Source organism: Trachurus japonicus, chromosome 17 (genome assembly GCF_045865225.1).
Source record: "Trachurus japonicus isolate A0001 chromosome 17, Traja_1.0".
NCBI lineage: Eukaryota > Metazoa > Chordata > Actinopteri > Carangiformes > Carangidae > Trachurus > Trachurus japonicus.
Window position 1 is genome coordinate 10978023 of NC_140923.1, and position 15480 is coordinate 10993502.

Consider the following 15480-nt stretch of genomic DNA (forward strand, 5'->3'; position numbering starts at 1 on the left):
GATGGATGGATGGATGGATGGATGGATGGATGGATGGATGCTGCTCTGAACTTATTGCTTCCAACTCAGTCTAAACAGGTGGAGCTACTGTACTGTATGAAAGAGAAGAGACAGAGTGGTGGATGAAGATGCAGAGAGAAGAGAAAAGTTCCTGTTCACAAACTCCCGAGTCGAAGCTGTGAAATATGAAATGTTGATGTTTCCCGGCGTAATCACAGAGTCACACCGATTCGATCCGATGCTCTGCGGTAGATCGAAAGCTCAAGCTGACTTTTATCATTATCTCAGCAACCAGAAGCCATTGATATCAGTTTAATTTGACCCTGCTTTACACAGACGAGAGGAGACGAAGACACAGCGGAAAGGGAAACAACAGAGTGTGGTGCGGTGTGGTGTGGGCACGATTTTAAAGTTTTTTTTTTAAGCTCTGTGGAAGTGAAAGAACAAAACTGAGAAAAGCAGCCTGTGCTCCAGTGGGGCAGAGACAGTCCTGCAACTATAAGTGACTAGATAGAGATAAAGCAAAGTACAAAATTAATTGTTGAGGGACACAAAGCCCAGTTGTGTTTATTAAAGCGAGATACAGTGACAGAAGAAATTCTTCTTCCTCTTCTTTTGCCGCTAATCCTGTCCTGTATTAATCTGAGTGTGAACATTAAGAGCAAAAAAAAAAAGGAGGAGAAAAAGAAATGATCCAATATATCTGTGGCCAATGAGAGATACTTTGATACATTTTAATTCCTTAATTCGCAATAATTTATTTTAAGACCCTTTTAAGGAACCACAGATACCCTGGAGGGAGTGCGTGGGACTGGATGGATGGATGGATGGATGGATGGATGGATGGATGGATGGATGGATGGATGAGAGGAGGGGAGGCTGCTATTAGAGGAGATTAGACAGCCAGGAAAGCATGAAAACAGATGGGTTCCTACATTAAAGCCAGACCAGCAGGAGACACAGAGACAGGGAGATGGACATGAGGGAGATAAAGAGCAGCGGAGAAACCCAAACACTGAAATCAAGACAAGAGAGGGGGAAACAAAAACAAACAAGGACGTTATACATTTATTTATACATCTTTAGCTCTCTAGCCGACGCTCTCATCCAGAACAGCTTTAAAACAAACCTTAAACTGCTATTAATTCACACCATCGATTAAGATTTCTTCTTATTCTTCTTCTTCCTCGGAGACTCGACAGCTCCAGAGTGAGTAAAGTGTTGGAGAAATAGTTTATTAAACCCTGGTTGAGATGCTGCGCACATTTCACCTGACATTTTTGGTTTGGTTTGGTCGCCAGCACCTCGGGCTCTGGGGTGAATCTTTTTTCTTTTTTTTCTTTTTTTTTTAGTGAAGGTGTCAGGGCAGCAGAATAACAAATAAAACCTGCAGACTGAGGCCAGGAAGTGAAATCAGGAACTTTAATCTGCTGGTGATAAGTCACAGGATTCACTAACGCTTAAAAAAACAATCCAAATTCGGAGTTTTTCGCTGTCTGGGATTCAAATCACCTTTTTTTTTAAATGACAGTTCTGCTTCTGCTGTTAAAGTTGAATTAAAATTGTTATAAAAATGATGAAACAATGAAACGAGCACAAAATGTCTCGGCCAAACTTTTACTGCTACAAAATATATTCGTTGTCAATAGTGAAGCTTTATAAAAAACGATGACCTTTCAGGCCGACTAGTATTCACTATATTTAATATACACTACACTGCAGTTACAAGGAAGAACAAGGCGATAAAAAGGAAATGTACAGGATCTGTAACTTAGCAACCAAAGATTATTTGTAGCAACTTCACATCTAAAAAGCTGCAACAACATACAGTATCATCACTTTTTCCCACAATATCTTTATAGCAGCCTAGAAAAAAGAAGTCATACAACATATGTTAGCTGCCTTATTATGTTCAGAACACAACATAAAACAAAAAATCACATAGAGAACATGTTTCTCTTGTTATTTATACACCACTTAATGGAGTACTATCGAATGATGCAATGAAAAACTACAGGCAGCATTTGTTATTCCATTATCTTCAACCTTAGCGTCAAAGAATGATTTATATCAGATTTGCCAATACATTTAAAATGTATAAGATTCAAATCAGAGTAAATTCACGTCTCTCATCATCTAACTTGTGGTAGAAGAACGATGCAGCGTGTGATTTCAGGGTGAATCTTCAACCTGGTGACGCTGGATCAGTAAATTTAACCCAAACATTGGGTCAAACCCAGAAACAATCAATGACCCAAAGTTGGATTATTAAAAAAGAAAAGAAAAGAAAAGGCATTTTTTAGTGGAACCAAACAACCAGCAGTGTTTTGTGAATGCACAGTCTGCATGGACGCTCATGTTATTTTATCTCGTATGGGAGACATGGACACAACCGTCACCGACCTTAAAGCAACAACACATTAAAGCTCCATTATAGGCCGCAGTATGAATGACGTCATTTCCACCAGACTAAACCAATAACAGCTTAAAGGTCGTCACATACAGTGTGTTGGTAATGAGGCTGAATATTTGCACCATCAAAGGTGTGCAGTTGCACAGTCTGAGGGCAGGAATAAAACTCGGCAGCATCCTGACAGACGATTTTCACGCTTTTACTCCTCCACACTACCTGGAATATTTCTAACGAGCCTGTTGTTCCAAGTGCAATCAGCATTTTTAAACTGATCCACAGTATTAAGCTTAATGACTCACTGTTAGGTGAAGAGATTTAGGAGCCAATTAGCTGCGAATAAACGAGATGAATGTATTAAAAACAACCTTTGAAAACGTGAACCTGCCTCAGCACCATGGATACAAACACCTGCTCTAACGACACACACACCCCGTTGGACGGACGGACGTGGACTTTTGATGAAATCCTCGTCTCATAAAGGCTGAGACGCGACCACACGATGCGGACACGGGAACACGTAGATTACCCTCCTCCATCGTGAAAAGGATTATATGACAGGAGCACAAATGGAGCACTGTATATTCACTTGTTAGTGAACGATTAACTCTCAGCTGGAGGAACGAGGATGAATAAGGGGTATTTGTTTTGGTTGGTTGCTCCTGATTAAAAAAAAGAAAGAAAAAAAAAACTCTTTTGGGAGGAACTCCAAAACTTTCTTGTATGATTCAGAAGCTAAAAACCAAGGTTATCAAGCGTTAAAAGCAAATGCATCAGCATCAACACCACTCTACTCATTTCCACTTTCTTTTCACCTCGTTGTCCAAAGACTGTGGCGTGTGCATTTTAAGCCGTGTTTATTCCCAAGGCCAGACACAATGGTTTACAAAGAGAAAGTGAAGCCACTGTGAAAGTAAACCAGCCAGTGGCAAATTCTCATAATTTGGGTATTTTGCAAACACATTTCCTGACCAGATAAAACAAAAAAAATCACACATTTGCCCTCACTCACTCCACCTGTAATTTTATTTACTTGTCATGTGTGGTTTCCTTCTTCTCCATAAAAGCCTATCAGCATACATCAGAGATGCTATCAGCCTCAGTGTAATTTAACAAGGTAATGGAACCGAGGTGATTTACAAACCATTGTAGACAGGAATGGCCTCTCCGACCGAGGTGGTTGAGGGGGGGTACGACTTTAACTGTGGTGAAAAAGGAACCAACTTGTAAATCATTCCATTAAAAACACATGCTAAGCACTTTTTGGAGTTTATAGCGTTCAGCAACTCTTAAGTGAAATGAGCCCAAGGAGAGAGAGAGAGAGAGAGAGAGGGGAAAAAAAGGGAAAACATGGAAATAGATGGATTAGAGCCTGACTCTCAGACAAACCCACGACTGACGGTGTAAACTCCAGATGCAGGGAGGGCGCTGAGTTGTTTTTTTGACATTTTCTGAAAAACTATTGATCCACATCGCATCAGTCAAAGTTTTCTTGGTGTCTGGGAAGTGAATGGGGGGAGGGGAGGTCTCGCTCTCTGGAGAATGTATTAACAACAACCATCACAGCTCTGAAAAGACTTTTTTTTTCTCAAATCCGGCACTTGAAAGGCGTCTTTTTTTTCTATGTTTTTGTCTTTGTATCGTCTGAACTCTGTGTGTTTGTGTGTGTGTGTGTGTTTTTTCCCACCAATGTGTCCCTAAAATAATCACTTGTAATGAAGACGTGTGAGGTGCGAGGAGAAGAAAGAGACAGACACACAGAGGATTCAAAGTTTTAGAGAGAAAAAAAACAACACTTTTTTTGAGGTTAATGAAGTAAAAATACAAAAAACATCTCCCATGTGATTCTGAAATTGGCCTTTTGCCTCTCTCCCAGTGAAAGCAAAATAAAAATCAATAAACTAGACATAAAAGTAGAGACGCGCATACATTATAGCACCGTGTTTGCCTAATTGTTATGGCCCTACACTATAATTTTTGATAAAGAGGTGCAGACTGTCACAACTCAGATGCAGCCTTTTTATTTTATTTTTAGCTCAGTGACTCAACATTTTTGGCACATGGGCCGACTTTAGGTTGTGCCAAAACATAGATTCACGGAGTTATAAATAAATATAACTGCAATGGAGTTTGGACCGTGCTGGTTTTTTTCCCTCCTGATGTTTACCAGCTGTTCAACACGGGGATATGTGCGTTTTTCCCTCTTTTTCTTGCGTTAATCCGTCTTTAACTTCACCCCTCAACTGGTCGACTGCAAACTTCTGATAGTTCAGAACAGGAAATAAGCTCATGTACTTTTTTTATTTTTATTGTTGCCTCGGGGCTGATGAAACGATGGAATGAAGCTGCAGTCAGTCCAGATAATAAAGAGACATCAGAACAAGAGTTTGTGAAGTTGATGCGATGTCGTGCAGGCAGCTTCAAGTAGGAGGCTCGTATCTTAGCAGCCATTATGATAATTGTTTCCTTGACTCGTTTTCTTTTCCTTTTTTTTATGTGTTTATTTTTTGTTTTTCCAAAGGTGAGGACAGATGATGAGAAAACAATCTGTGCTCCGGCATGATACATTTCACTCTGCTCGCTCACTCGCTCGCGCTTTCTTCTTTTAATCCTTCTGCAGCGGGCTGAGCCAGCCAGCACGAGCAGTGTCTTCTCTAGGTAATCTAGCTCTTAGGATGTGTCATCGGTCAGTATTTGCCAGAAATCCCCAATGGACTTTTTTTTTTTTTTTTTTCCGCTGCTGTAAATACTACATGGCAGGATTTCATTGGCATGTTGCTCGGAGCTGATGCACCGTTGGGAACATTTTCTCTCTCAAGTTTAAAGTGGAACTAATGCCTCCTTGCTTCAATTTGCACCACCTTGGGCAAATTTTTGCTTCTTCATCTCCCTCCCTTTGCCTCCTTCCATTGATTTTGCATACATTTCAGCTGCTGCCTGTAAATGATTATTTTTTAATTCTCTGTCTGAAGGTAGAGAGAGCGAGTGAGACGAGTAGATTGAGAGGGAGGAAGAGGTGGAGAGGGAAGGAGGGGAGAGAGGGAGGATAAAACAGACAGAGGTGTGTGTTTATCAAGTGTTTCATAGTTGGCACAGTGATCCAAGATCAATTGATACTCTCAGATCAGTGGGGACGGGATGATCAAGGGAAGCCTGCGGTCACTGAACCCAGATCAGCTGTCGGAAAGGACGGATAATTAGGGAGCTGGAGAGAATATTCAGAAACAGATGGGAGGATGGAGGCGACATGTGTGGGAGAGAGAAAGAGAGAGGGAGAGAGAGACAGAGGAAGGAAGGAGAGAGGCAGTCTCTTTGGATGAGAGTGTCAGCTAAATGCGTAATAAAATGTAAAACAAAATGAGAGAGTGAGAGGGAGGGAGGGAGGGAGGGAAAGAGAGAGGGAGAGAGGGTGGAAGGGAGGAAGAAGAACAAGAAGGTAGGGAAAAAAAGGGCGGATAGACAGATGGACTGGAATAGAAATGGACCGGAGGAGGTGGGAGAGGTGAAATGCAGATTCAGGTTGAGCCAAAGTGGGAAATGAAGAGACGGAGAAGTTGGGAGGAAGATGGAGTTAGAAAAAAAAAATCTAATAAAAAAAAAAATATTGGTCTGTAACTGATGTACTTTGCTTCGGCAACACAGGTTCCTCTCCCTGTCGTGCCAATAAAGCAAATTTGAATTTGAGAGAGTTTCTCGACAGAGTGGAAACTTGGTTGGAAAAGCATGAGGAGGCAGGAGGCAGATGAAAAAAAAGGAATATATATGGATGTGCAGCAGTGTGCACTCAGTGTGTGTGTTGTGGGAGAATTCCTCTCTTCCTTCCTGAATGTTTGAAGTTGAAAGAGCATGAGAAAAGATGGAGGGAGGAGGAGGAGGAGGAGGAAGACGAGGGAGGTGGAGGAAGAAGACAAGTAGGCGAAAATAGCTGCTGCGACCAGATCAACAAGTTTGAACCTTCGGGGAGTATCGAGTCTCCAGTTTGAGCTGCAGACCAGACAAGAAACCACTGTCTGGCCAAACAAACACACACACACACACACACACACAAGAAACAGAGACATGCAGATGCAGTAGCAAGTACAAAAAGGTTTGTTCGCTGATAAGCAGATCCTGTACTCGGCATGTAATCAACACACACACATACACGCACACACATACACACACATGCCCGTCCTCCTTAGCTGAAAGCCCCTCTGACACCACTTAGAAACCCTTTTCCACCCTCGTGCTCACACACAAAAGTTGCACAGTCGAGGGAGCAGCTATTTGTGGGAGTATTTCTTCGACCTGTTCAGAGTTATTAATTACGCTCAATATTCCTCTGCAAAAGAATCGCAGGAGTCTCCTTGATAATTTAACAACCCTAAAGGGCTGCAGAAGACGGTGCACCGCCAGCCACTCCAGTCTCTACGACGACCAAACCCACAGCGTCTCTGGCTGGCTCAGTTTTTTTATTTTTATTTTTTACATTTACTGGTCCAGTTTGTGTCTGAGGACAACAGACGTCACTTGTAAATGCATGAAACTGCCCGCAGTTATGAACAACTGATGCTAAATGAATATTTAACGGTGCATTTAATTTGTTATTGACCAGTTTTCTTTGCACTGTCTGAAGTTTGCAAAGCAGTGAGAGCGAATGATGCATGGTGTTTTCTGCTGCGAACAGACGCCAGTGTAGAAATATGAAATTAAAATGAAATAACTAGAAAAAATGGCATTTAGTCTTAAAGGTCCTGCGTTGTGTTGAAGTGATGTTTTCAGGATAATAAAGCAGGTTTAGGTCTATTAATAGCTACCACTATCAGAGTCTCAATCCACTAAGAAATGCACGTGTTAAAAACAAGCAGTCAGGACTTCCTGTAACTTTGTGATGTCACAATGATATACTGTAGCAATGCCCCCCACCTTGGCCCATCTTCCAGACTTGCAGGTTATTGTTTGTTTGTGTTTTATCTACTCTGTTTTTTCATTTAATCTCCAAGAAATGACTCCGCCAATCAGAAGAGAGGAGGCACTGAGCCTCTCATCTGATTGGCTCACCAACCTGTTGGTACTAGACGAGATTTAAAACTATTATCTTCTTCTAAGTCACAAATGATTTGCTCTTTGTCCGTGAGCGTTTTGCTAAATGCTGCTAAATGATATTGACAAAAACATTGCAGCGGTAACAGACTGGCTGTTATTATTATTTCAACTTTTAACTTTTAATCACATTTTATTACAGCCCGGTTTGCAGATGGCTCTAAGATACAGCGACTCCCATGAGCCTCAGCTGTTGTTGCTATGGAGAAGGACCCAGTCAGAGCAGGAGCAAATTCAAAAATGTCCCATTGAACATGAGATATCAAACTCTGGACTCAAACTGGGGACGTTGCGCCTCATTGTGAGCATCTTAACCCCTGAGCTATGAGGCCCAACCCCGCACGTATAATCTCACGTAGCTACTTGCTCATCTTTTTCTTACGGGCAATTTAACCAGGAAAGTGTGATTTGGACCCCCTTTTTAAGAAAAATGGTGACTGCAGTTTTATATAAGAGAAGACTAGAAGACAAACTTCCAGAAGTTTTTTAGAAAGTTCAGCGTGTATCAGAAGTTGTGAAGTCTTCGCTCAGATGTTTAGAGTTTCATGTCCAGCCAAGCCTTGGATGTGCTCCAAATGTCAGCCACCTCACATCTTCTGAGAAAATGAACAGGACCTCTACTTTGCAGCTGTATTATTAACTTCATCCAACCAACCACGCACGCTCACGTATACACAACCCGTCCGCTAATCCGCTCTATCTCAATAATAAAGAAATTCATTACGTTCTTTGACCACAGAAACAAGAGCCAAACAGCAGCGCCAGCGACCTATCGGCAGACTATTTATGTTTCCCCCACATCGCAGGCTAAACAGTGTGCAGGCAGGCGCATGTACAATTTTCAGGGGGCCTCTGGATCGATACGCCCCCGTAACTAGATATCATATCGTTTTTGAAAATCCATCACACCTGCGCTCGCAAGCAATATACATCGTTTCTAATGAAAAAAGAAGAAAAAAGTAAAGGAGAAAAGCCTGGAGTCAGAAAAGATTAGAAATGGGTGAGGGAAAGACAAAGAAGAACAAGAGAGAGGGAAAGAGGGGAGATTGAGGAGAGATGAAGGGGAGGGAATTAAAGAGACTGATAGTTGAGAGCTGGGTCCAGAGGGCGTGTGTGTGTGTGTGTGTGTGTGTGTGTGTGTGTGTGTGCGCGTTTGTGTGTGTGAGTGTGAGTGACCATATGCCTCACCAACACACACCCACAAGCACACACCCACACAGAAAGGGAAGCTCATGAAGACTGATGCAGTGACCTTGCTTAGTGATAAGGCATGAAGATAAAGTAGTGTTGGATGAAATAACTGAAAAATACCGAGAGAAACTGACAGAGGTTTGTGTGTCCGTGTGTGTGTGTGTGTCCGTGTGTGTGTGTGTGTGTGTGTGGGAGTGCAATATAGATAGACAGGCGAATAGACAGATGGAGAGATGGAAAAGATGGAGATAATAGTGAGACAGTAAGTAAGACAAAGATGAAGAGACCGACACAGATGCGTCTCGGCACTGAGAAAGGCAATAAACAATAATGCGGGAAACAAAGTGTATAACCATAATAACACGTTGTTAAACTGCAGCATTTATGCACACGCCCACACAATCCTCCCATCAGTAGGGTTTTAAAGAGACTTAATGATTTGCTTTTTGCCGATCCTCGTGGTTTAGTTCGTTTGCACTGTGACCTCACAGTCAGGTGTAGTTACAGAGTCAGAACCACATGGGACCATATCTATATCTTTATCTGTAGCCTATCTGTATATCTATATCTACCGGTATGCCTGTATACTGTATATCTATATCTATAATCTACCGGTGTGCCTATATTTATATCTGTATATCTATATTTAGCATATCTATATGGTTGTGGTTCGTTCCTAAGCTGAGGTGCGATTGTTGCTGTGAACTTAATTTCCTGTTGTGATGTGGTAGCCTACTAATCTAGGTGTTGAGGCAGTTTAAGTGATGAGTCACAAAAATTAGCATCTACTCTTTCACCGTACTTGGGAATGAAAAAAAGAAAAGATAAAAACAAAAACACACAATCCCCAGACAGATCCAGAAAATTGCAAAAATGTCTATGTCTATGAGCTAAATAGTTTAAGATATGAATAGAATTGTTTTATTATGACATGAACACTTCCCTTCCATTTTTCCCCCCTTTTTAACCACATTTAATCATATGGTACAGTAGCTACCAACCCCATTTTATCCCATAGGCTACAGTAAGAATCAAGATTTTAAAAAAAATAATATTTGTATCAAATTTAGATAACAGTGTTTGTTGCTATTTGCTCTGTTCTTTGAAAAACAAAACATACCACAATGAAAAGTATTTGCCAAATCAACCTGTTACTTCCCGTACATTTCTGTGGTTAGATCTACTTCCTGTCTCTGTCCTATTTCCTTCCTTGATGATTGGCTGCCCCGCCCTAATGTGGTAGCTACACCTGTGCTCAAACACCTGTGCCTCCCCAGTATCGAGCCTATAGCTGTTCACCTTTGTTTTGGATAATGACTTGTTTACCATTTCACCCATTTGTAAGTTTCTTTTTGTCTGTCAAACACACCTTTTTTCTTGCTTTGGGTTAGTTAGTTTTTTAAAACCCAAAACATGACTTGTTTAGCGTTAGCATTAGCATCACAGTTAGCAATTAGCCTGTCGACTAAAAACATGGGGTTGTAGGAGTTTAGTCTGAAAACTGTATATCAACTGATATCAACATCAAGGCATGGCTACTGTTTCAAAAAGCATAAATATTATCTTTCTAGCATGTCAGTTGACTGTCTAATCTCTTTCTATTTTTTCTTCCTAAACATGACACTGCTAGCGTTAGTGTTAGCATCACAGTCTTTTAGATCAACCTGACTGTAGGCTATAGCTTGCTAAAAACATGGTGTTGTTCAGTTTAATCATGTGTTGCTGTTGATATGGTGGGAAAAACAGAAACTTTTGGACATGGCTATAGTCTTCTGTTTCAAAATGCAAACAAAACTATTCTGAATTATTAACCCTGGACCTGAACTAATCTCTATTAAATCAGAATATAGTTGAAATAGCTCTGAAACAGCCAGGAGGGAGCATCATATAATAGCTGCTGCCAGTTGTTTAGCCGTCTCTTTTCAATCTTCAACAGAGGAGGATCAAACAGACAGAAACTCCGCCGTCGTGACTTAAAACAACTTTGAGAGTGGAAACAAACTTATCGCACAGTTCACTTTGCTCGACCACAGCGGCCTTGTAGATTTTATTTATTTATTTATTCTTTATTTTTTGCATATATCATACTTCATTCTTTTTCTCTTTTTAGTCTGATTGTCATTTGTTCGTTGAGTCAAAAAAAATCTGCGACGCTGAGAACAAAGCTCTGCGAAGCCTTTTATTGAGACGACGGTCGGGGAGAGATTGTGACTGTGAGACGTCTCGATAGACAGGCAGATAGATACCAGGGATGCTGCATGGGGAGACAGACAGCAATCACAGCGCACAAACACCGTAGAGGTCAATGCTATCACGGAAACGAGCGGTTATTTCGTAGCATTTCATCATCATCATCTATCTCGGTTGCTGGTGCACGCTCACTCTCTCCCTCCCTCCCTCTCTCTCTCTCTCTCTCTTTCATGGCTGGATTTCTCATTGATGACAAAGCCATTTATGTCTCTCTTATGTCCTCCCCCCCTTCTCCTCACCCTCCCTCCTCCTCCTCCTCCTCCTCCACCCATCCCTCACAGTCTCTCCCTTATTCTCCGAGCTATTTATGCTTCCTCTGTTTTATTTTTCCCAGTTTTTTTTTCTTTCTCTCTCTCTCCTGCACTTTCTTTCTTTCTTTCGTCTCTCATTCTCAATTTGCGTCTCCTCTCTCTTTGTCTTTCTTTACCTCGCTACCGCCGCTCACATCTCGGCTATTTTTTCCCTCCTCTCTCTCACCTCATCTTCATCACTCCTCCTTCTCCACCTCCTCCACCCCTCTCACTCTCTCTCTCTCTCTCTCTCTCTGTGTCTTACATCATTTTCTCCCCCCCCCTCCCTCCTCCCTCTTCCCTCCTCCTTTCCATTTTACCTTTCTCTTTCCCATGATTTAAATTCTGCACATCATCTTTCTTACTTTCCTCTTTTTTCCCCTCTCGCTCTGCCCTCCCCATCCTTCCCCTCCTTCCTCCCCATGCTTTCTTCCTCTGTTCCCCGCCTCCTTTATTTTTCTCACTAGATTCCCACTACCTCTCCTTTTCTCTCCGTTCTTTTCTCTCACTATTTGCTCCAACTTGTGCCTTTTTTTAACTCCCTCCTTTCATCCGTCTCTCCCCTTTCTCTTCCTATCTCTCCCTTTTATGTACTTGTTTCCTTTCTCACCCTTCTTCTCTACCTCCTCTTTTCACCCTCTTTGAATCCTATCTTCCTCCTTTTCATCCTTAAATCATATTTCTGACTTTCTTCACACACCCTCCCATACGTTTATTCCTATAAAACCATCTAGATCTTATACATTCCTACTTTTCTTCTTCCTGTTTCTCATTTTCCTGCTCCATCAGATTCTTTAATCCATTTTCCACAACCTGCCTCCTTTCCTCAGACTTCCTCTTTCTCTCCTCCTCTCTTCCTCCCTCTCTCTGTTCTTGTCTGACTCTACAGTCGTCTTCCATTTCTCTCTTTATCTAATCATCAAGGACATAGCTAAAACAATTATTGCCATAACGATGACATATATAGAAAGATAAGTTCCTCAGTATTAAAAGTTATAAAGTTTAAAAGCACAAATAAAACTCCCTTATAGACTTTGGATTCTCTGTAAAGCAGATTATACTGTAGCTACATGTGCACAGACATTTCTAATTACTCTAATGTCTGCTTCCTCTTCCTCTTCCTCCCTCAGCGCTCAGAGATAACCGCATCCAGCTGCACCGGTCCACCTCCACCGAGCTCTCCATCACCATCGCTGACGTGCAGCTGTCCGACGAGGGCGAGTACACCTGCTCCATCTTCACCATGCCGGTCCGCACCGCCAGGGCCACCGTCACAGTGCTAGGTGGGTCGCACATGTGCACACACTGGGGCGAATAAGTTATAATAAGTCAGCTGGACATTGCAACTTTATTTTTACAGACCCTAAAATAAACCCTGGACTGGTTTTAACTTTGTTTTTTGTTTTTTAATGATGCTGTTTTAAAAGTGCAAGTCATCTCTCAGCTGTGTTTGATAGTATTTCTGGATTTTCCGAGAAGAGGAACTTCTGTTTTACCAATTCCTCATTAATATTTCAGTAAAACTCCCTTTTACTCTATTAATTCTGACCTTACTATTTCCTGTCTGTCCTTGGAGGAGGATCCCTCTCTCTCTCTGTCTGTGAGGTCCATCCTTAGTCCTCCACAGATTTTTCTTCTTTCCTTCCTCTGCTTTTTTTTCCTCTTCGTCTTTGTTGTGAAAATGATTCTTTATTTCTATGGAGGCCCTAACGGTGCAGAGTGACATCTTTGTCTTCCTTGTGTTCACACTCGGGCTTGTCTCCTTTGAGACTGATTGACGGCTTTACAAACCGCTTTGACTGCAGTCTATCTTCATTTCTCTCTCTCTTGAAGAAGAAGAACCTGTAGGTGTAGGATTTCTTTTTTGCGACAAATTTGAACAGATGACTTGAAGCTTTTTTTCCTCTTTTCTTTATTTTCTCCTGAGCTCCCATGTTATTTGTAACAATTTTCACCAAAATGCCCACTTTTTTCTGCACACACACAGAGAAAGTGTTGGCCCATCAAATTACAGAACGCTTTAACTTGAAAATTGGGAAAAGTGGCTCAAATTCACCTTGATGCACCGCTGAGGCTTTGTGTTGGGCCGCCCCACCCTGCAGAATCCCCCTCCCCACTCTCTTTCGATCTCTCTCTCGGTGCAGAATGAAGTTTGACCCTTTGGATGTCTGTTGCTGTCTGTCGGCATGAACTACGGTAACGCTGCTCCACCTGAGGATGTATGAAATACCACTTGTAAAAAGTAAAAGCGGAGATATACTGCCCTTAAGTCCCCAATATGGGTAATAGCTACCCATAATGCACCTCATCTCTTTTGTTCTGCCCCGTATTCGTCCAGTTATCTGATCGCCGTGTGTAAAACCCTTGCACTAAAGAGGATTTTCTGTCAAAAACAAATTGAAACACTTCCAAATGATCCTTTAACATCGCAATGTAATGACTCCGGTGCGTTTGCTCGTGATGCCTTCATCCGGTTTGATCCAGATCTTTGCTCAGTGTAAGGTTATGACCTCATATAACTCCCGTGTGGAGATAAACTGGCTCCACTCATCTTCTGTGAGATGGATGTTATTACCTACGCGTGCAGACTCTCTATAAATTGCGGTCAACCTGTCAGCGGTGAGTGCGGGCCTGTTTATTGATTGGATATTGGACTAATCAGCTTTGCTTCCCCTTCACATACTGTCTTTTTAACTATTGATTTTTATTGGACCTGTTATTGTTCCTCGGTGTCGGCTAATGCTGGCTGTATTTCACGGCCTCTCTTGACGATGAGAACGAAGCCAGGCGCTTGGCGATAGTATAACGCACCGACTAATGGCCGTACAACCACAATGGGGACTTAATGTGGGCCTGGTATACGTGGGAGAGACAGGTGGTCAGATATCCCTGGGAGGTTGTGGTGCATGCACGCTGCAGATTTACAGCCAACCTTGCAGAGGCATCCACAGCCACATTTTAAATTGCTGTGTAATGAAACCGACTCGTTATTTGTGCTGATCACAAAAATCCTGCATCCATACAAATTGGCTTCCAACACTTCATTTTGCATACCGGCTCCTGATATGGCTGAGAGTTAGTTTTTTTTTAAATTATTATTATTTTTTTTTAACTCTGAGCTTGTTTGTGATATTGAAGAAGGTTTTTTTTTTTCTTTTTTATATTAGTTTTTGCCATTTTTTCTCTGCTTTTCTAATCCAATACATCATAATTTGCCAACAAATTAAACTTGGATGAAAACCGAGCTGCGGCGGGTTTCTGGAAAATGCACTTAGTGGAAAGAGGAGATGCTGAAATTCAGATATTTAAGGGTGGGACAGAGAGGCTTAATGTTTACAACGGTTGTTATGTACTGTATGTAGCGGAAAGACCACGGGGGCCGCTCCCCCCCTTAAATACAAAATAATAATAATAAAAAAAGGGAGGTTTGTTGAGTCGACAGCTGGATGAAGCATCCTTGAATAAATCATTGTGTTGATATTTATTCAAATGTTTTGGCAGTGCTGCAAAGTGTGTCAGAAAGAATGAGATGTACTTCCCCTGGACAACAGCATAAGCAGTGCGCTTAAAATGTTAATGTGATGTTTGTCAGTGTGTGTGTGTGTGTTTATATAACAGGGGAGGGGATCTTGTGAGTGGAGGCGGGACTACTTTAGCTCCTCAGATTCAAATTAACATGAGAATCACTCCCTCCATATTTCTTCCAATTTTTCCCCATAATTGTGTAACTCGGGTGGTTTTTTTTTTTTTTCTTTTCTTCCTTATCTGCTGTAATTGACGGCTGTGACACTGTATTCTGCGTTCAATAAATATTTCATGACCCCCGAGAGGGAGCCAAACCATTAAAAATGTATGGTAAAGTGTCTAAAACGCACGGACCCCCCTATGGGAGAATCAGCCAAAGATATCGAGTTTTGGCAGCGTAAAGCGTTCACGCCTGAGTGTTTTTATACTTGTTTTGACATGTGGAAGGTTTTGACACACAAACATTTAAACCTCATCGCTGATGCCCAAGCGGGGGTCAGTATTAAATGGCTGTATGAGACGACGTGTAAGCGCGGCCGCGGCCCCGCGCCTCCCTCCTGAGCTAAGAAGGGAATAATTTATAACGGCTTTATTCTCTTTTTATTCTCCTTGTAGAGGGAAGGGTCTCGACAGGGCTTCTCCAGCCAATTCTATACGTGCAGTGTTATTCCCTCATTAATATTCAATGCTACTTTACTGCCAGAGAGCTTCCGCACACAGCGCACTACATCA

The 15480-nt window shown here is 41.8% G+C and overlaps 1 protein-coding gene across 1 annotated transcript in view; it reads left to right on the forward strand.

The window, feature by feature from the left end:
- Positions 1 to 15480, forward strand: part of cadm3 (cell adhesion molecule 3) — a 79844-nt gene that overhangs the window by 22446 nt on the left and 41918 nt on the right. The window contains exon 7 of the mRNA XM_085804415.1: positions 12354 to 12506. Coding sequence (XP_085660541.1) covers positions 12354 to 12506 — 153 coding nt within the window. The remainder of the gene's footprint in view (positions 1 to 12353; positions 12507 to 15480) is intronic.